The 19,879-nt window shown below is 47.7% G+C and overlaps 3 protein-coding genes across 6 annotated transcripts in view; 2 read left to right on the top strand and 1 right to left on the bottom strand.

The window, feature by feature from the left end:
• LOC134506888 (pre-mRNA-processing factor 39-like) overlaps positions 1-19,879 on the top strand; it is a 214,360-nt gene that overhangs the window by 10,108 nt on the left and 184,373 nt on the right. The window contains exons 9-14 of one of the 3 annotated variants that reach the window (XR_010068834.1): positions 686-812; positions 1,953-2,221; positions 4,779-4,963; positions 5,064-5,138; positions 6,682-6,838; positions 7,531-7,690. Coding sequence is in view for 2 of the 3 variants with exons in the window: in XM_063317267.1 (XP_063173337.1) it covers positions 686-812; positions 1,953-2,221; positions 4,779-4,963; positions 5,064-5,138; positions 6,682-6,838; positions 7,531-7,593 (876 nt within the window). In the remaining variant the exon portion in view is untranslated. Of the gene's footprint in view, positions 1-685; positions 813-1,952; positions 2,222-4,778; positions 4,964-5,063; positions 5,139-6,681; positions 6,839-7,530; positions 8,070-19,879 lie in introns of those variants that run through there. The other 2 variants (XM_063317268.1, XM_063317267.1) reach the window with 2 other exon arrangements.
• Positions 9,236-12,835, bottom strand: MRPL49 (mitochondrial ribosomal protein L49). 2 transcript variants are annotated; one of them, XM_063316942.1, is made up of 4 exons: positions 12,709-12,835; positions 11,818-11,983; positions 11,339-11,466; positions 9,236-9,407 (listed from the first exon to the last, which is right to left on the bottom strand). In XM_063316942.1, exons 1-4 carry the CDS (start codon positions 12,811-12,813, stop codon positions 9,261-9,263), a joined length of 546 nt encoding a protein of 181 aa, XP_063173012.1. In that variant the 5' UTR covers positions 12,814-12,835; the 3' UTR covers positions 9,236-9,260. The 2 variants fall into 2 exon arrangements, with proteins under 2 accessions (XP_063173012.1, XP_063173013.1); XM_063316943.1 differs by lacking the exon at positions 12,709-12,835 and adding an exon at positions 12,621-12,674.
• FAU (FAU ubiquitin like and ribosomal protein S30 fusion) lies at positions 14,477-17,637 on the top strand. The gene is made up of 4 exons (XM_063316835.1): positions 14,477-14,559; positions 15,627-15,771; positions 16,549-16,604; positions 17,466-17,637. The coding sequence occupies exons 1-4, from the start codon at positions 14,485-14,487 to the stop codon at positions 17,589-17,591; spliced, it is 402 nt and encodes a 133-aa protein (XP_063172905.1). The 5' UTR covers positions 14,477-14,484; the 3' UTR covers positions 17,592-17,637.

Raw genomic sequence — 19,879 nt, 5'->3', positions numbered from 1 at the left:
TTTCCCCTTTCCCTTTAAGGACACTTTTGCTCTAAAAAAGAGGAAAGGAACAAATGGAAGGGTGAAACGAGGGGCTGGTGTCGTGGGATTGCCCTGCAGTGCCCCTCTTTTAAAAATTTCCGCTGCCATCAAGGGATTTCAAAACTCTGATGGGACAGATCTTGGCTTACCCCCGGGCTGTATCAGTGTGTGGAGCGCTGTAAGCAACAAGGCTCACGTTAGCCGCAGATGGGGACAGTTTGGCCCAGCCCCTTTGGGAGCGCACGCATGCCCCAAAGAGTGTGCCAGTTACTGTTCTGGGGGCGAGCAGGCAGATTTCAGACTTCTCGCAAATACTTTTGAGGTTAAAAAGCAGCACCTCTGCTTGGGCTGAAAAATCTTCTTTATTTTGCTTTTTCTTTAAGAAATTATAGGATATTGGGAAGAGAACGCCATCCCTCTAGGGCAGCATTTCCCAACCTTGGCAACTTTAAGATAGGTGGACTTCAACTCCCAGAATTCCCCAGCCAGCACAGCTGAGAGTTGAAGTCCACCTATCTTAAAGTTGCCAAGGTTGAGAAATGCTGCCCTAGGGTCAGGCTGAGTAGATGTTGCCCTATGAAACATCCATCGTTGTCTTCGCAGCTATAAAATCACTTTTCCTGTTTTTTTTTCCCCTATCGTTCCCCCTTTTTCCCCAATTTAGTACATCAGGTACCTTGAGAACCACAGCGTAGCTGGAGCCAGAAACGTTTTTCAGCGAGCTTGCTGTTACCACCTCCCTCGTAAGCCCAACATTCACCTCCTGTGGGCGGCTTTTGAGGAGAAACAAGGTGAGGAACAGCTGATCGGCGGTCTGCCCCGAGAGCTTCCTCAGCACGCCTGGTGGTCACCTCTCTTTCCTGACTGCTGATCAGCCCGTTTATGGCAGCGTGCGAGGACCTTCTTTGGAGTCTTCCACCCACTAAATTTTTCTACCAAACCGGGGGGGTGGGGGGGGGAACAGAAGCACCTGCAGTAATGTTGATTTTCAGAGGTTGCTTCATGGGAGTCATCAAAGCGTTCCTGAAAACGAAAACTTGCATCTGGTCCAGCTGCAGGATTTGAGGTGCCCGGCGGAACACTAGTAACACTAGAACACTGGCCTTGTTTTTTATAGTTTTTAATGCCTTTTCACAATAATAATAGTTTGGGTACTTATTAACTAACTGCTCCTTAGCTTCATTGTGTGCCACCCAGAGCCACTTGTTTTGTGAGATGGGCTGCCGTATAAATTTGATAAATTAACAAACAAATCAATAAACTCTACACCAGGGGGGAGCGATCTGTGGCACTCCAGATTTTGCCAAACTATAACTCCCAATATTTTTCATAGTTGTCTACATTTCCTGGGGTTGGTGGGGATAGAATCTCAGTATCGTGTGAACCCCACCTGTTCCCCATCCTATGTGTACCCATAACATTATGAATGCACAAACCTCTTCCTTACCAATGTGTCCCTTCTAACATCTGGAAGGAGAGAGAAAGGATGTGTTAATAGTGGGTCGGCTTAGCCCAGCCTTTCTCAACCTTGGGCAACTTTAAGATGGGTGGACTTCAACTCCCAGAATTCCCCAGCCAGCTGGCTGGGGAATTCTGGGAGTTGAAGTCCACCCATCTTAAAGTTGCCCAAGGTTGAGAAAGGCTGGCTTAGACATTCCTGGACATAAGTCATTGACAAAAGTTTAGAATTTTGTTCAGAAAGAATAGTCTAAACCTCCTTAATCTTGACTGCTTTGGCAAAGAGAAGGCAGGATAATGGGGAAGAAACATTAACTGGGCTTATCTCCTGGCTGCCTCTCCATCAGGCTTGCTGAACGCAGAGGCATTACTGCCCAAGGCAGTCCAACTACGTAACATCTGAGTTAATAATCAGAGGCCCTGAGCTGCCAATGCTTCCACCGCTGATGCTGTCCCTCCATCTTTTCCCACAGGAGAGGTGGAAGAAGCGCGGCGCATCTTGAAGACTTTTGAGGACTATGTGCCTGGCCTGGTTATGGTGCGTTTGCGGCGGGTGAGCCTGGAACGGCGGCTGGGGAACATGGAGATGGCAGAGGCCCTCCTGATGGAAGCCATACGGGACAACGAGGGGATGCCCATCTCCTCGTTCTACTCGGTCAAGCTGGCCCGGCAGGTCCTAAAAGTGCAGAAGAATCTGATCAAAGCACGGAAGATCCTCCTGGAAGCGCTGGAGAAGGACCCGGTAAAAAACCACGGCCCGTTTAGGTGCACGTAGCAGCTTACGCAAGTTGCCAAAAGGAGCGGGATGGAGGCCCCTTGGAAAAGCACCGGATTTGCCTTCTGTTGGCACTTCATTCATACATCTGTAGTCTCCTGAAGTCGCTAGTTGACGTTCTTTTTTTAATCCGTTCAGCCGTGTCCAGTTCTCAGAGACTGCCTGGACGAGTCCCTGCAGTTTTCTTGGCAAGGTTTTTCAGAAGGGGTTTGCCATTGCCTTCTTCCTAGGGCTGAGAGAGAGTGACTGGCCCAAGTCACCCAGCTGGCTTCGTGCCTGAGGCAGGACTAGAACTCACGGTCTCCTGCTTTCTAGCCTGATGCCTTACTTAACCCAGTGTTTCTCAACCGTGGCAACTTTAAGACATGTGGTGCCTGGCTAAAGCAAAGACCACACAGAGACAAGGTATAGGTCTCTAGTGTTTATTAAACTGCTATAGTAGACAGAAAATCCTACCAAACTGAAGGAGCGTGGGAAAACCCAGACAGATAAACCCCAAAACTCAAGGCGGGTCTGTTCTGGGTCTCTTTGAACGACAGTTCAAAGCCTCTAAACTACGCATGTGTTTCCCCCCCTGAATAGGGGCCCCCTCCTGCTCACCATCTGTACTCATAACATGTGGACTTCAACTCCCAGAATTCCCCAGCTGGCTATGCTGGCTGGGGAATTCTGGGAGTTGAAGTTCACTCATCTTAAAGTTGCCAAGGTTGAGAAACACTGCCTTAACCGCTACACCAAACTGGCTCTCGGTTCACATTTTTGGTGACATGAATAAGATTTGGGCATCTCCCTTGTTGTGGCCAAAACCTGGTGCACCTAAATCAACCAAATCACTTTGAAGATACAACATAAATTTATTACGCGTGCAAATCATTGCAGCGTACACTGGGCTCCTGGCAAAGCATTGGCAGCCCTGAGCCGAAGCAGAACCACCGCTTATGTACCGTTGGCCTACTGAATTGCAAAGGCAGGACCAAGGGAAAGGCAGACACGGTATAAATTACAGCATGAGGATGGAAGGTTTTTGGCAAAGACCATCTGGGTGACCTCAATTATTTGTCCCTCCCTACCAGGTCAGCATGGCAGCTCTTTTATCTCTTGAGATACGGTCAGTGAATATAAACAACTTGGTGAACTGGCCGCCGGTTCCTGTCTGAGTCCTCCCCCAGTTGCCTAGCTCAGGGTCAATTCAGCTTTCTGTGAATGTTTTGTTACAAGGGCACTTTGGGGGGGGGCGTTTTATAAGGGTGGTTATTGAATGCAGCTCGCGTGTGTGTGGAGGGGAACCTTTAACCACCCCACCCTGCCCCACCCTGCCCCTCCAGCATGGCAGTACAGAGGTGCTTGCAAGCTGCCTCTGCGGTTGTTGGATACAAAAGTTCCTTTTTATTCTTCTTTCAGTGGGGAGTTTGAACTAGTAGTGGTGAACTGAGGGTTTTTTTTAATTAAGCTTAAAAGGAAGATGTTTCAGCTCCTTAGTCATACAGAAAGTTTTGGGTTGCTTGAATCAAGGTGGGCACTCCAAAGTGAAAAAAAATGCAATGTTCCTTTTTGAGTACAGGTAGTCCTTGCTTAATGGCCAAAATTAGGACTGGTATTTTGGTTGCTAAGCAAAGCGGTCATTAAGCGAATCGGACCCAATTTTACGACCCTTTTTGCGATGGTTGTTAAGTGAATCACTGCAGGCGTTAAGCGAATCACAGAGTTCCCCATTGGTTTTGCTTGCCAGAAGCCGGCTTGGAAGGTCGAAAATGGCAATCACGTGACCACGGGATGCTGCAACAGACATAAATGTAAACCGGTTGCCAAGTGCCCCAATCGTGATCATGTGACCACAGGGATACTGTGATGGTCGTAAGTGTGAGGACCGATCATAAGTTGTTTTTTTCAGCACCGCCGTAAGTCCAAACCATCACTGAAGAAATGGTTGTTAAGCGAGGATTACCTGTAGTAATTTTTACACTGTCTTCCAATTTGAAGCAAAGATGCTGGCATCTGACTGAATTTTCTCTTCAAATGGGATGGAAGTGGGAGGGGAGAGGAGAGAGCAGAACTACAAAACAGCTCAAAAGGGTGATGTAAAAAGTGCTAAGAAATTACTTGCTGAAAAGGAGTTAGCAACATGGATGTAGGTAAATGGGAATCTTCATTTATCCTGGGTTTTGTTCACAATCCTATCGTTAGTTTGAGGCTTTGGGAGGAGTAACATAACAAAGATAAAGTTTTTTAAAAGAGGCTATCGTTAATCTGTATGTACCCTTGAACGTACAACAGAACGGTGGTGTTTGTTCTTTTAATAACTTTATGGCAATTTTACAAAAGAAAACAATACACAGAAAAAGTTAACTAGTTATTACGCGATAATACCCAAACAAACAAAAGGAACGCGAATAAAACAGAGAGAGGATCTGTTTTTGTTCAGTATAGACAATTTGCTAGAGTCTGCCCCTTTGCTCTTCTGAATTTTCTCCTTTTGCCTCCCCACCCCCAAAAAACGCCCTGGCCGGATCCGCTTCGGTTGCAGGACAACGCCAAGCTCTACGCGAACCTGCTGGAGATGGAGTTCAGTGCCGACGTCCGCCAGAACGAGGGCAACGCCATGAGCAGTTTTGATCGAGCCCTGACCAGCGGGCTCCCCCTGGAGACCAAGATCATCTTCTCCCAGCGCAGGGTGGAGTTTCTTGAAGATTTTGGGTCAAGCATAAACAGGTAACGGGCGGGGAGCGTTAAGCTCCTCCTCTTCAGCCCCTGATGACCCAGAGCAAAGGACACTCCGGGCCCGAAGTTCACCCCTCTTCTGTCTTTCCAGTCTGCTGATGTGCTACGAGGAGCATCAGAAACTCCTGAACCAGCAAATGATGAGGAAGAGGCTCCTGGAAAATGGGTGAGAATGTTCCTCAGTTTCTGCAGTTCTATCTTTGTTTGCCTCTCCAGCTGCATCTGCATATCGGAGGGAACAAACAAAGATCGCCTCGCCGAGACCGTTTGTACGCTGCACAAGCTATCATGCAGTTCGGCTTAGGGGCGGTCTTTAAACCTAGCCCAACCGTAATTAAGCAAATCATGGCTTAATGACTCCGAGGTGTGGACCCTTGCCTGTTGTAAATTACTTCATAAACCAAAAGTACATGCATTGATTTAGTGAAAATACCTTTCTAAGATTACATTTATTTTGGAGAGGGTTTAGCTTTTAATAGTAAATGATACGGCACTGATTTTTTAAAGATCTTCCAGGTTTTTCTACAAAACAAAGTGGCTCCACCTGACAGCACATCAGCATTGTTCCGGGATTTAACCCTTTGGTGCCCCACCTTCTTTGCAGAGTTAAATGCAACTGGCTTTTCCTGTATGCTTTCCTATCTTTGCTGGGAGGCTCTGCTGGTGATGTTTGGGGTCATAAACATTAGGGCAGGCCCAGCAGATTCCCAAATGCCTGCAGATAAGAGAAACACTAACCTAAAAGTTACATTTTTAACATACTGTGGGATCATTGTAAGGACTATGTGACATGTTTTGAATTACATAAAACACTGCAAATGTTGAGAACAGTCGTGGATCTCTGTCACTTTCAACCCTGAAGCATATGGCCTATTTTTAAATAAAACTTCAGTTATTGTGGATTGAAGCTGGTTCAGGGCTCATTTGAATACATGAATTCGTCTCTTTCTTTTTTCCTTTGGTACAATGACGTGCAAGCCTCAAATGGAGTACTGATTTTTTTAGCAAAAAGCAGTATTAACCATTTTCCCGAAAGCTCCAACCTTTAGGCTCCTTTATTCTGCTGTTTGTATGGCAGCAAACATGGCTTGGAATTTGCAGTATAAGCATTACATTTTTAATTATTTCTTACATGAATTTATATGGCTATCTCCATCAAATAATTCTGAGTGGCTAATAGACCTAATAACAGAAACCTACAGACAAAAATAATAGAAAAAACAATACGACACCCAGCCAAAAAATAAACTTGCACGCTTTCCTAGGTTGGGAATCCCTTCAGGCAGTCGCTCATGCCCTGGTCACCTTGCAGCTTGACTACTGCAATGCGGTCCACGTGGGTCTGCCCTTGGTGGCCACCTGGAAGCTTCAGCTGGCCCAGAATATGGCAGCATGAGCAGTAATGGGCAGCGTATGAGTTGAATAAACCAACCAACCAACTCCACAATCAGCACAGGGCAAAACCACAAACTGTCCAGTAACATCCTGACCCTAAAACCTGAGGGAAGAGCCCATTTATTCAGCCTTCCAGGGGTCAGAGCAATCTGAACCCCAGGGGGAGGCTGATCGTAGGGCAGGCACCGCTGCAGGGCTGGGATGCTTCTTGAGGAAGCTGCAGTCACCATGATCAGCTTAGTGTTAAACAGAGCCAAAGGTGAGTGCTTTGAACTGGGATGTCAGCTGACAGTGACACTTTTTAAATTCCCAAGCAGTGCCGATGAAGCCGATGAGAAAAGATTGAGGCTTGAAGATGCAGCCGTGGGGGGTGGCACCCTGGCCATGGCAACAACGGGCATCACGCCTTTGATGGCAGCTGATGTGAGCACCAGTGCAACGGGGGCTTACAACTACAACACGTGGTACCAGGTGAGTTGCCAAAGGTAGCCGGCACCAGATTGTAAACCATCTGCCCCCAGTGGTCTTGGGACTAAAATTCCCAGGAAGCACAAGGGCCGCGCTGGGAGGGTATGTTAGCCCTCACGGTCCCAGGACATCTTGGGGGCGTTCGGTCGGAGAGGGAGATCCGAGTACACAGACAGGATTGGCCCTTCAGTGTGACCCAGCCAGATGGTCTGCGCGGTCCAGACCAAGAGGTCAAATTGGCCTACAGAACTGGGATAAGTGTTAGTTTTTAAAACCGCACTCTGGTCTGGGTGAATAGAGATATTACTGTCTTTTCTGAGGTTCAGAGCCAGCAAAAGTTTTTATATAATTCAGCTGTTTCATATTGCCCACTTTTAAAAGACTGGTCCCATTAAAGCATATTTTGCATATTGAGCAAAGCCTCTCTGAGATACATGAACAAACATGAAATAACTTAAAATCTATTACAACTAAGTTGGTTAACAGGGTGGAGTGAAATGCTGCTAATGTAGCTGTTCCACCTCCCCCTGCCTCTGATCACTGGTCAAAGTAGCTGAAGTTGTGAATCCGGCCTGGTTTGGGGGGACAGAGGGAGAGACGCTGCGTTAGGGTGAAGCGACGTTTCTGTAAAAATCCCCATTTCTTCCTTTAACGTAAATGCTTTTTTCCCCCATTGCTACTTTATTTTGGAGCAGAATTATGGTAACTATGGATACCAGAACACGTGGAACTACAATCAGTATTACCAACAAACCTAAAAGTGACTGGTGGGAGATGCCAACAGCATCTGGGGCAGCTGCAGCTACCTTTGCGCAACTTACCAGTAGAAGCAAATGTCTGTGACCCAAAGGTCCTCTCCAACAGCTGTGGAGAAACGCGTTGCTATCTTTAGGAAAACCTGACCCTTTTTGTATTGATCTGACCCACCAACCATTTTTTCCCCAAATTTCCGAACCTTGAGAGGACACATTGGCATCGAGAGATCACGTGCGGGGAAACAGGATTTATCCATTCCAGGGCAGGGCTGAAAGGGTTCGATGCCCACGGGAAGTTCAACAGAAACACTCCTGAAAATGCACAACTACAAACTGTTCTGGCACGGCACCCTCTTAACGGGTGCAGAGTCAGCTTCGTTTTAAATCAAGGCTTCTGAAACAGCGTGTCTTTGGTAAAAGGTCTTTCCCTCTGTACATTTTCACTTTTTGCAGTTGTAAATAAACTGGTATTAATACTGTCTCATCCTCTCTCCCCTTCAGTGCAGACACTTGTAATATTGCTTATGGAAAGGTCTGGCTCAGCAGGTGCTAACACACAGCCAACCTCAGCTAGGCTCAGAGCACCAATCAGCTCTGATCCCTACCTGGATGGGGGACCAACAGGAAATCCCAGGAGGCAGAGTGGCAAAGCACTTCTTAATCCTTCCATGAGAAGTGTGCGGAGTTTGAGCTTTCCTCTTTCCTTTGTGGTTAGTGCCCAAGGGCTGTGGCCTAAATTCGTACTTATTGATGTATCTCAGGCGTAAGATCCAAGGAGGAGATACGCAGTAGTCAAAAGACGCTTGCAACCTCCCTTTGCTCATCTCTACAGCTGAAAGGATAAAACTGACAGCTCTTCATTACATGAACTGTCTGATGGAGCAACTGAATTCCTAGATCGAACAGGTTCCATCATTTCCCCCCTCCCTCTGCCCCATAAGCCATCAAATCCTATAGTCTTAGTGCCCGTAGGTTGGCTTATACAGCACGTAAAGGTGGTCGAAAGAGATGCCCGTGACTCAAGCTTTAATCCTGGTTAATCGTGGATATACATAGAAGTGGTTTGTCCATCGCCACCTTATGGGATACAGCATTTTGTTTTCCCGTTCTAACTTTGCAGGATTTCCGACGGTCTCCCATCCAGCTCGGCCTAGCTTCCAAGTCTAGGCAAAAGTGTCACCATATGCTGAGACAGGAAACCTGAGTTAACCACAGTTGTGTTCATAGATGCCACATTCAAACAAACCATCTTCTGGTTTTACACGATAGCACGCATTCCAAACAGCCCTGAGGTGCATTAGCCCAGGACAGCATTTACTTGAAGAGACTCGGCTGAAGCTATTAATGCTCTGTCCGTTTTGAAAAAGCTGGACCTTTTAAGCTGTAAAATGGGAATTGCGTAATTGTATTTGAACAATTGTAATAGAATGTCTGGAAGGGGTGACACTTTATCAAAGATTTTGTTTACCCCACTTGAGGGAGAGGAGGATGTTCGTGCTACCCACTTATTCAAGCATTCATAACTTGCATTTAGTAAATCAGTGATTTTTACTAGGAAGAGCATTATTGGACTAAGCCAGAATGGGGGCATTTAGACTTGGGTAAGAACAAGGTTCCAAAGTAAATCTTCACAAAGGGACATATCTTGCCGCTCATCTGCCATCCTTTATTTAAAAGCCTCTGTCCATTAACCATGTTTTTAATTCTTGGTCAAAATAGCCCTTGACATGGATACTACAGGTAGTTTCATTGACTTGGGTTGCTGGTGTTCGTCCAGACAACTCTGTGATGAAGGCCTTCACGTCGTTCTCTAGTGCCTGCAGAAAGAAAGAAATGTAGGTTTATAGGTTGCCACCAGTAGTTTAAACTGCACCTGGAAGCCTACCAGTATCCAGTGTAGGGCTGACAACATTGGTGTGCCCAGCTCCCACTGGCAAACGCTAATTAGCATATGGACCACTGCACCCTGAACCAACTGCAGTCTCCAAGCCATCGTTGAAGCATGCTGTACTAGTGTCGATGGATGGCGATGAGGGTGTCAGCAGCAAGGTGGTCCTGCTCTAGGCAGGGCTGCCAATGGTGTACCAGCCAAACCTGGGCAAAAGGCGCCACCGGCTGCAGCCTCCACCTGCAGTTCTGGCAAGAGCTGTGAGTCCAAAAGGACCCCCAAGTCATGGGCTTGCTCCTTCAGGTGTAATGCCACCAGTCAAGAAAAAAAAACCCTGGACAAACAGCAACTCTATCTTGCTAGGGTTCCACTTAAGCTTGTTTTTCCCATCCAGACCCTCAAAGCCTCCAGGCACTGGCACAGGGTTTCAACAGTCACCAGTCTGGCTTGGGGTAGTGATCAAAAGTTGGGTATCATCAGCCTGTTGATGATGTCTCCCAAGGGCTTCACGTAAATGTTTAATTGGAGGAGGGAGAGGGCTGACCCCTGTGGCACCCCACGAGAGAGCAGCTGCTCGGCTGATCTCACCACCACTGCCTGGAAGCACCCACTGAGGAAGGAGCAGAACCGCTCAACACAGTGCCCCCAACCTGCCTAAGTGGTCCCTAAGAATACCGTGATTGATGGCACTGAAGGCCAGCGAGAGATGTAAAGACTGGGGAGGACCTCATCCAGGTCACAACAAAAGCCACCTGCAATGTGACAAAAGCTGTTGCTGCTTCATCTCTAGGCCTGAACCCTGACTGAAAAATAATTTGCTTCGTCTAGGGCAGGGTTTCTCAACCAGAGTTCCGAGGAACCCTAGGGTCCTGCGAGAGGTTGCCAGGGGTTCCCTAGGAGATAACAATTTAAATAAAAATAAAAATTATTTCAAATTTGGGCTACTTCACATTAAAAGAGGTAAGTTTCATTCTGTATTGTTAGTTAAAGAATATTGTTAGTGCGCATATACAGGCTTGCCCGTGAAACGAATATAATAATTTTGTAACTTCTGGCCTATATTTGAGCCTGAATGTGCAGGGGTTCCCCGAGGCCTGAGAAATATTTTGAGGGCTCCTCCAGGGTCAGAAGGTTGAGAAAGGCTGCCCTAGGGTATTCTCCAATTTCCCACAAAGGCAACAGTCGTCTAACACCACTGAATCGAGGGAGGGCCTCTTAAGGAGGGGATGTACCACATGCTCCTTCAAGGCCACTGGCAGCATTTCCTCCCACAATGAAGCATTAACAATTTCCTGGATCCAGGAGATTACCCCCCAGCCGCCTGCACAGATGAGCCAAGGTGGCAGAGATCCAGCCGGCAAGTGGTGGAGCACATTCTAGAGAGCCCTGTATCCTTCATTGAAGATCATGGGCAAAAGGAATCCCAGGTAGCCAAACAAGACATCTCCCCAGTCATCAACCTGGAAGCAAGACTTGGGAGTACCTGGGTGGCTTTGCCAGTGAAATGTGCTAATTGATCAGAGCAGCTGGGCGGAAGATTTTGATGTAGGTTCTTCCCTAGCAGGCCCAGGACAGCCCACTGAGGTGACAGGAGAGAAGTAATTGTGCTTCGTCTCTCTAATTGCCATGGAGTAGGCCCAAATGTGGGCATGTACCCATGCTCTGCCAGATCCACTTTCGGTCTTTCTCCACTGGCAATTCAGGCATTGCTTTGGCCTCTTCATCTCCCAAAAGCTCTTGATAAACCAGGAAGCTGTCTGGGATCAGCCAACAGAGAGGCCACTGAGGAGTGATTTCAAGGACCTAAACCACATTGTCAACAGCCCTGGTACCAGCTTGGCAGCGAACGCTATAACCTACCCAGATATCACCTTCAATTTTCCTGATAATAGTAATCTTCCTGCTTCCGTGGTGGGTAGAATCTCTGTACACGGGTACATTGTGCATGCGCGACCGCCGTACGAAGTAGGGAAGATCAGGAGGTGTATCTGTGGAAGAATTGAAGACATAAAATAAGCATGACTAGGTTGTTCCATTTTATGTAACAAGTAATTCATATCAAAATCTGGTCAGGAGAGATCTACCTCTCTCCTGCTCAACTATTAATTTTACACACGCCCTTAATTTAAGAAATGTATTTAAATTGCAGAATGTGAAGTTATAGCAAGAGGTATGAGTCAGGAAGAACTGAGTTATAAGAAGCTGTTTATTTTATTTTATAATAAATGCAGTTGCCATACCAAATAGTCCTAACTTTGCTCAATTTCACTTGCTAGAACACTTTTCAAATACTATACATTAAGGAAATCAAACCTGGAAATATTTTTGCCCCATTTTACCTTGTGGTGGTCTCCATCCAGAAGGTGTAGGATATTGGTCGTGTTTTGGAGGTACAGGTACTGTGGTAGGAGGAATCAGCCTCTCCACAAAATTATATTCTTCACTAGACTCAACAATCCCTGGGTACTTCAGGCCTGCAGAATTGGGTTCACCTGAGGTATGTCTCTGAAACATGAAGATGAGACAGTAGTGAATTAATTTTTCCCTACAAGATTGATTTTAATTACTGCAACCAGTTTAATAAAGCTTGGGGAAGAAAATTGTTTTGCCTGCTTGCCTGGAACCCATCGGACTGGAAGGCTGGGAGGACGGGATTCAAGAGTCCCAAGAACTCCCAAGCCAAAAGCAGGAAGGTGGCTGAGCGTGATGGAGGTGAAAGTCAAAACCATCCGTGGGCCCCAGGAAGATGGGAGATGCTTGTTAGCAGAAGCCGTAAGAATGGCTAGATAACATTTAGAATCCAACTTTAACCAATTGCCCCATCCCACAATGAACGTTCCTAAAGAGTAGGGAGGCTGTGTTTTTGCATTTTGGTACTGGGGAGGGATTTATGGGGCACAATGCACGGGTTAAAGCACCCACTTCTCCCCTTAAAAGCTGCAAACCTCCCCGAGAGGACTATCCCAGTTGCACTGGTCTGGCGGGCAGATAAACCCGCAGTGTTTCTGTCTGTCATACCGAGAACTAGCATCCAAGCAGGGGTATCATATCTAGGCTGCAAAAACCCGGACGGCCGCTAGATGGCAGCAGAGATCAGTCCCATGCGCCTCTTTGCTGCCCTCCGGGTTTTCGACGCACAGACCTCTCCAAGGGGTTCTGCCAGCCTCGCCATCCCAGCCCGAAATGTTACCCTCGGCCGCCCCTAATCTCCCCTCCGCCACTGCCCCTACCATAAAGGCCGCCTCCCAGGGCCGCCTTGGCCGCCCGCCCCCTCGCAGGACCAGCAGCGCCCTCCTCAGCCCGGCCCGGGCGAGGGCCGAGGGAAAGGCCGCCATCTTGTCTCGGAGGCGCGAGTGGATGACGTCAAGACGACCCTGCTCCGCAGCTCCCTAGAGAGCGGGTGACGTCACGCGCAGGCCGCGCAGGCGGATGGAACAGAGAGACGCCACGGCCCAGACCGTTACGCCCGCCCCTTCCGCAGTGCGCCTGCGCTTCTGGTTGTCCCACCCCTTCCGCCAGTCTTTCCTTTCCCTCGTCGGCGTGAGGCGGCGGCTTCTCTTCTCTCCGGCCTCCATCTTGGCTCGGCGTGAGGCGAGTGAGGGGCGCAGGGGAAAGCGGCGTCTTGAGTTGCGGGATGAGCAGCCTCGTTTATTTGGGGCGGCATCGGAGATCAGCGTCCTCTCCCTTTCCTGGTCCTGAGCGCTGTGGCCTTAAACTACCATCATCCCCAGCCAAATCCTTCCCCGGCCTTCAGCCTGCCCTGGGGCTACCCATCATCCCCGGCCAGCTCCCCTTCGCTTCTTGCCCTCCCCGCCCCGCGAGTGCTTTGCGGCCCAACGTCCCTTCCCTTCTTTCCGCGGCTCTCCAGGGGCTTTGGACTGCAACGCCCATCCTCCCCAGCCTCGGCTCAGGAAGGTTTCAAGGCAGGGCGCGAGACCAGCTGTGCCCTGAAGGCTGTCGCGGGGAGGGGGGGCAAGACTGAAGGCCCAGCTCTTTGCGGGGGGGGGGGGCTGTGAGCGCCGCTACCGGGCCCGAAACTGTTCGGGGAAAGAAACGGGCAAGGAAGGAAACGGTGTCGCTCTGGCCTGCGGGAAGCGGGTGGTGCTTTGATGGAAGAGGTGGGTGAGGAGGAACCTGAGATGGCAGCACTGTGGCGTTGAAGGGACCCCAAGGACCAAGAACACCACTTAGACCAGCCTTTGTCAACCTTCTGACCCCGGAGGAACCCTTGAAATATTGTCCCGGCCTCGGGAAGGAGCCCCTGCCCGTTCAGGCTCCGATACAGGGCACAAATTACAAAACAATGACATTTGTTGCACGGGTAGGCCTGTGTACATGCGTTAACAGTCATCTTAAACTGAAAATAAAGAAGGAAGCGCACCTCTTGAATGTGAAGTTGCCTGGATTTGAAATAATTTTTTAAATAAACTGTGATCTCCCAGGGAGCTCCTCAGGACCTCTCACAGAGCCCTGGGCTCCACGGAACCCTGGTGGAGAAAGCCTGAATTAGACCATCTCCGAGAGGGGGCTGACCTGCCTGTGCTTAAAAACGTCCAGAGATGGAAAAGCCACAGCCCCTGGAGGTGCACAGCTCCTCTGCTGGACAGATCTTACTCTCAGAAATGTTCCATTTCAACGATGTCTGGGCAGCAGCAACTCATACCTGCTGCTTTTGGTTTGTCTCTCTGGGCACGGAAAATAGCGGCTCGCTATACTCCCTGCGTCACCCTTTTAAGTACCTGATATCATCTGGATAGAAAAACCTAAGTCCTCATTTTGTTGTTGCCAGGAAGGGTGGGACGGACTGAACAGAGAGGTTAAAGACCCGCAACGCTTCCTTGTGGGTGATTAAACGTCCACTTTATGCTATTCACGGCTTTGTCTAAGAACAGCAATGGGTAGAAGAGATCAGTTTCTTAGCCTGTGCCATTGTTCGGATACTAGATCTTGGGGTCTTGCATTGCTAATATTAATTGCTTTGCTTCCTCATCGTTGCAGGTGAAATCATGCAGCTCTTTATTCGTTCTCAGAATCTGCACACCCTTGAGGTGTCTGGACGAGAAACAGTAGCTCATCTTAAGGTAAAGGGCGGTTGTTGTTTTTTGGTGCCTCTGTGTTAACCTTTCTTTTTGCTGGTGAGCTATGGTTGCCGAAACAGAGCAGTATTTGTCTCTCCCAAATAAATCTTCCTTCAGGCCAGGGCACATGCTGAAATCTTTTAAGCAGTGAGACTTCCTTTTTCCTCTTTTTAAATCAATTTGTAATACTGAGTTATTGTGTGGTTGGTACACGATTGTAATCAGTTTTCCATTTAATCGGCTTTGGCCAGCAAGTGGCAGTCTATAAAATTCAGTTAATTGTTGAAGCTGTTTGCTTTGTGGGCTTTTTTCCTCATTGTTCTTGCAGCTTCTAGTCATCTGTTGCTTGGGTGAGGAGTAATCCATTAAAACCGTGTTTTAGGGCAAGCTTGCTGTCTTTTGGTCCTTTGCAGCTTATTCTAGGATATTTACTTGAAGGTTATTGACTGGAAGGAAATTGCAGTGGCTTTTCTGCAAGCTAAGCTAATGTGAATTTCAGCGGTGCTAGGGTGGAAGACAGCTTGGTAATGCTATATCCACACCATGAACTCTGTTGAAGGAACTGGAGGTGTGAGGATGATCCTTTTCACTGCATTTCTTGGGCAACATTTCTCCTTCACTTCCCACAGAAAGTCCTCAATTTACTGATTACGTTATTACAGGTCACAGACCCAACATGGACCCCAAACCCTCTCCTTTTCCTGCTATCAGATATGTTTGTCAAGGGAAACACTCATTGTGTAGAAACCGATAAGTGCTGGCAGGACTTCAGTGAAATGATGCATTTGTAAGGCCGTTCCTAAGTATTGACAACTGCCAAGATTTCAAACATGAACTTCCGTATAATGTCCAAGGACTGTTGGAGTCTCTCCCCTGTTCTCTCCTCACTGGAGGAAGTGTAAATTGTCTTTTCAGCATCTTTATCACCTTTTATACAAGAGCTGTTGTGTTTACTGAAGAATTATTTTAGCTTGTTTGTACCCTTCATTTCCCTCCCTTAAAAGAATATGCTATTTTAGTGAGCTAAGGCTGAATTATTCATGTTCTCGCTCATCTTCCTTCCCTATCAGGCTCACATTGAATCCCTGGAGGGCATTGCATCTGAGGATCAAGTGGTTCTTCTGGGTGGGATCCCCTTGGAAAATGATTCTGTCATTGGACAGTGTGGCATCAGCGACCTTACAACTTTGGAGGTTGCTGCACGCATGCTTGGTGGTAAGTACTAAAGAGAGACCACCTGGATGGAAGCTGGTTAGAAGAGGTATGAAATCCCAGAGCTGGAAGGTTTTCTCTAAAAAACTGTGTATATAGAAAAAGTGGTGATTTATATCCTGCAGATTTCTCTGCTGTGTTGGTAGAACATACAATCATGATGAACTTAACCATAAGTTACTCTTTAGTCAGTCAGTGCAATTTTCTGGTTTTGGATGACACCCAAAATGATGAGGTAATCAACTAGAGTTCATACAGTCTAGTGTGCGATTGGCTAGTTTGCAGTTCAGTGGGTAAGATTAGAAAAATAAAGTGACTGGGGTTGAGCCTCATTCCTGATAACTTCGTGAATGTCCTGCACCGTGCTTTTGGCAACAATACAGAAGTGGTTTGCCGCTGCCCGCTTCTAGGTGGTTTTTTGACTTTCCAGTCTAGCTTCCAACCCTAGGATTTCCTAGTGGTCCCCTATCCAAATACCCTGCGCTGCTTCCAAGCCCAGACCTGCCTGGTTAAGAGTGCTAAATTCAGATTGACAGCCCTGTTTCTGCATTCATGGCATGCTGCAATACAATCAGCTCCATGTTAGTCCGTGTAAAAGTAGCCAGTGTGTCTTTATCTCTGACTCTCTTGTGAAGAATTGGTCCGGTATGTTAACCTCATGGCACCTTGCTGACTCTTTGATTAATAAGGCCACTTCCCTTGTCATCATATATGTTGGCTCTGTTTTCTGTTCCGTGTAAAAACAGCCTTCTTCATTTTACCCTTGGCTTTTCTCCCCAGGCAAGGTCCACGGTTCCTTGGCTCGTGCTGGCAAAGTGAGAGGCCAGACCCCAAAGGTAGGCAGTTCAAGACGACCCGCCATTGTGCTCAAGAGGGAGGGGCAGTTCTTGGGCATCCTTTGGTCTGCCATTTGGGGAAGCCCCCGGACACCTGAGAGCACCTGAACTGCTGGCTCTTCATGGTTCTAACCCTCGCCTAGAAGCGAAATTGGGCTGCCTTTCTTCTTTCCTGCTGAATGGGAAAGAGTCATGCTGCTAGCAGAAGGGCAGTGGATTATTTCTGCAGGGAATTTAATAACTCGCTCTCTGCTTCTTTCTTTATCTCTCTCTGTTTTATTAGCGGTGTGGAGAAAAGCTGTGCTCGGTTTCCACTGCAGAGTTACTTAGGTTCATTTGCAGCCTTAGCCCTGGACTTGCCGTCGTTCTTTTGGAAGCACAGTGTGGATAGAAGTCCAGACATTTTACTACTACTTAGTAAATTGGCTAGTTTGCAGTTAGTAGAACTAGACAGTGGCCACAGAAAAGCAGTTGCTGAAAGTTGCCTTTCTTAACTTCGGAATAAAGTAAGGGTGGATCATATTTGCCCCGGAGACCAATTTTCTATTCCTCAAATTCCCACTGGCTTCAGCTCCCATTAGAACACATCTAAGTGATGTTGGGACAATAACACCGGTCCAGTACTCAGGAAAACATCTCCAGCTGCAGACATGATGTGGCCCTTCTTGCTGCCACTTTCATCTCTTCCCCAAAGGTTGCACCTGTCTCCCGGCTCAGAACAGGATGAGGCGGGATGTTCTTGTGTGGGGTGACTTAAGGAAAGGCCTTGAGGCCGCTAAACCGCTAAATGAAGCTCGGGAGGAGGAGGAGACTGGCCGAGCTCAGGGATCTTTTACTAATTCCTGCCTGCTGTTCTCTCAGGTTGCTAAGCAAGAGAAGAAGAAAAAGAAAACGGGTCGGGCCAAGAGGCGCATGCAGTACAACCGCCGCTTTGTCAACATTGTGCCAGGGTTTGGCAAAAAGAAGGGGCCTAATGCTAATTCCTAAATAGCACCCAGTCATATAATAAATCAGATACTTTGCCTGGACCGTTTCCTGGTGTTGCTGCTTTTCCTGTTTGTGCGTCCAGCCTTTTGACATCATTGGCAAAAGAGGGAGGAGGACTTTATGGCTGTAGCTGCTCAGAGCTGAATGTTTTGTATCTAGGAAATCTAGTGGGTTGAGAACCACCTTTTCGTAGGGCTCTCACATTGGGGTGAGTCAAGTCCACATCAGAACTTGAGAATTCGATGGTGGGGGAGGGCAAAGTCCAGCAGGTGTCTACTCACAGAGTAATCAAGCAGATGCATTTGGGAGCCTCAGAATTTTATGCTATTTATACTTTTGTTTCTTGTTTTTCTTGTTTTAATTGTTAGACGCCCAGTCACGGACTGAAGATGGGCAGCCATACACATTTAACAAATAAATACATATTCAGGCAAAAAGATACATCAGTATGCCCCCGGGCTTTTTAATACGTTTAAGATACATTTTTACATAGCAAGGCTGCATCATGGAAGCCCTTCTTGTCTGAAATGTAGCAGCTCAGTAGTTGCTGTCTTTATAGCTAAGTTGCTGCTGTTTGTCCGTATCACTCCTCTTTTGCTACAAGTCTTCCATTCTTCTGGTCAAGGGTTTGGGAAATGCCGAGGGTGTTGGGTTGAAATTGTCTTATGGATCATTCCTACTTGAATTTAGTAATACAGGTAGTTCTCACTTAATGACCGCAATTGGGACCAGGATTTTGGTTGCTAAGCAAAGCGGTCATTAAGCAAATCCAACCCAATTTTATGACCTTTTTGTGGTGGTCGTTAAGCAAATCACATGGTTCCCCATCGATTGTGCTTGCTGGAAGCCAGCTGGGGGGGTCAAAAATGGTGATCATGGGACGCTGCAAACCGGTTGCCAAGCACCCAAATTGTGATCACATGACCATGGGGGATGGTGTGACAGGCGTAAGTGAGGACTGGTCGCAGGCTGGTTTTAGCACCATCGTAAGTTCGAACCATTGCTAAATGGATGGTTGTTAAGCGAGGACTACCTGTATGTGCCACATGTTCATACGTATATGGAACCACAACCTAAACAGGGTTCACACCACAAGCTAAGGTATGAAAAACAAGATAGCTATAGTTCTAATCAGCATCCATGCTGGGTTTCCCTTTTAACTGGGCGGTGATAGAAATTTGAAATATAAACTTTCAAACAGTATCTCTGGCCCTGCTGTGCATCTCTGACCGTTGTGCCGTGATAGTTGTGCAGATTGGGAGTGCAGGCATCTCGGATCTGCCAGGTTAGGGAGGAATAGAATTAGGCACAAACAACAGTTTTAGAGTCAGTTTTCACAGCCAGAACAGAAAAAAGTTGGTTTATGATTCAAGATACTGTGAATCCCAAAAAAGGGGTTAATTTAGTGGTCATGTTGTGTGAACCCAGCCACTTAATCAAAAACCCTGATTCGCAAGCGACAGTGTTTATGATTAAATATCGCAGACCAGAGTTGAGTCTATGGTCATGGGCAGTTTCTCAGCAAACCAGCAGAAGAGTGAAGAATGGGGCGAAGGGGAGGCAGGGCCCATCCTTTATAACCTTTCAAAGAGGCTCCTTTTGAGTTGAGCTTGACCCCTAGTCCTAAACACATGTCCAGGTTCCCGTGTGAACAGTATGGGAGTGTTTTGCCAAAGGCTTCGGGAACATTTTGCAGTTTTCCAGTTTAGCCCAAAGCCTTGAGATTTCCTAGCAGCCTCCCATCCAAGTACTAAGCAGATCGTACCCGTTGGAGCAGCGTTTCTCACGCTTGGCCACTTTAAGATGGTGGGCTTCCAACTCCCAGAATTCCCCAGCCAGCCATGCTGGCTGGGGAATCCTGGGAGTTGGAAGCCCACCATCTTAAAGTGGCCAAGCGTGAGAAACGCTGTTTTAGAGCTTTAGAGACCAGCTTAAATCAGCTCGGGGCTGCCGGTGGAGCTGCTGCTTTCTTCAAAAAAGCATCTATATTAGGAAAAAGGACTGCGGAGGGAAGGGGGCGGGGTAGAAGTAAAGCGCCGTTCTTAAAGCTACAGTTGCCTTCAAACGTCCCCCGCCCCTCTCCCGCCGACGTCCAGGAAAAGCTAAGGAAACATCTCTGCCGCTACACAACAGTTACAGTAGCGCCCGGTGTATCATGGTCGGTGTAGTTTCCTTCCGAGCTGATGCAAGCGGCGGCTGCGGCGGCAGGACTACATCTCCCACGCCGCCCAAGCGCTTTCGAGGCAGCGCCTGCGCCGAAGGAAAGGCGAGTCCCCTCGCCGGAAACA

Source organism: Candoia aspera, chromosome 17 (assembly GCF_035149785.1).
Source record: "Candoia aspera isolate rCanAsp1 chromosome 17, rCanAsp1.hap2, whole genome shotgun sequence".
Classification (NCBI taxonomy): domain Eukaryota; kingdom Metazoa; phylum Chordata; class Lepidosauria; order Squamata; family Boidae; genus Candoia; species Candoia aspera.
Note: the sequence above shows the minus strand (reverse complement) of the source record. Positions and strands in the feature narration are given on the sequence as shown.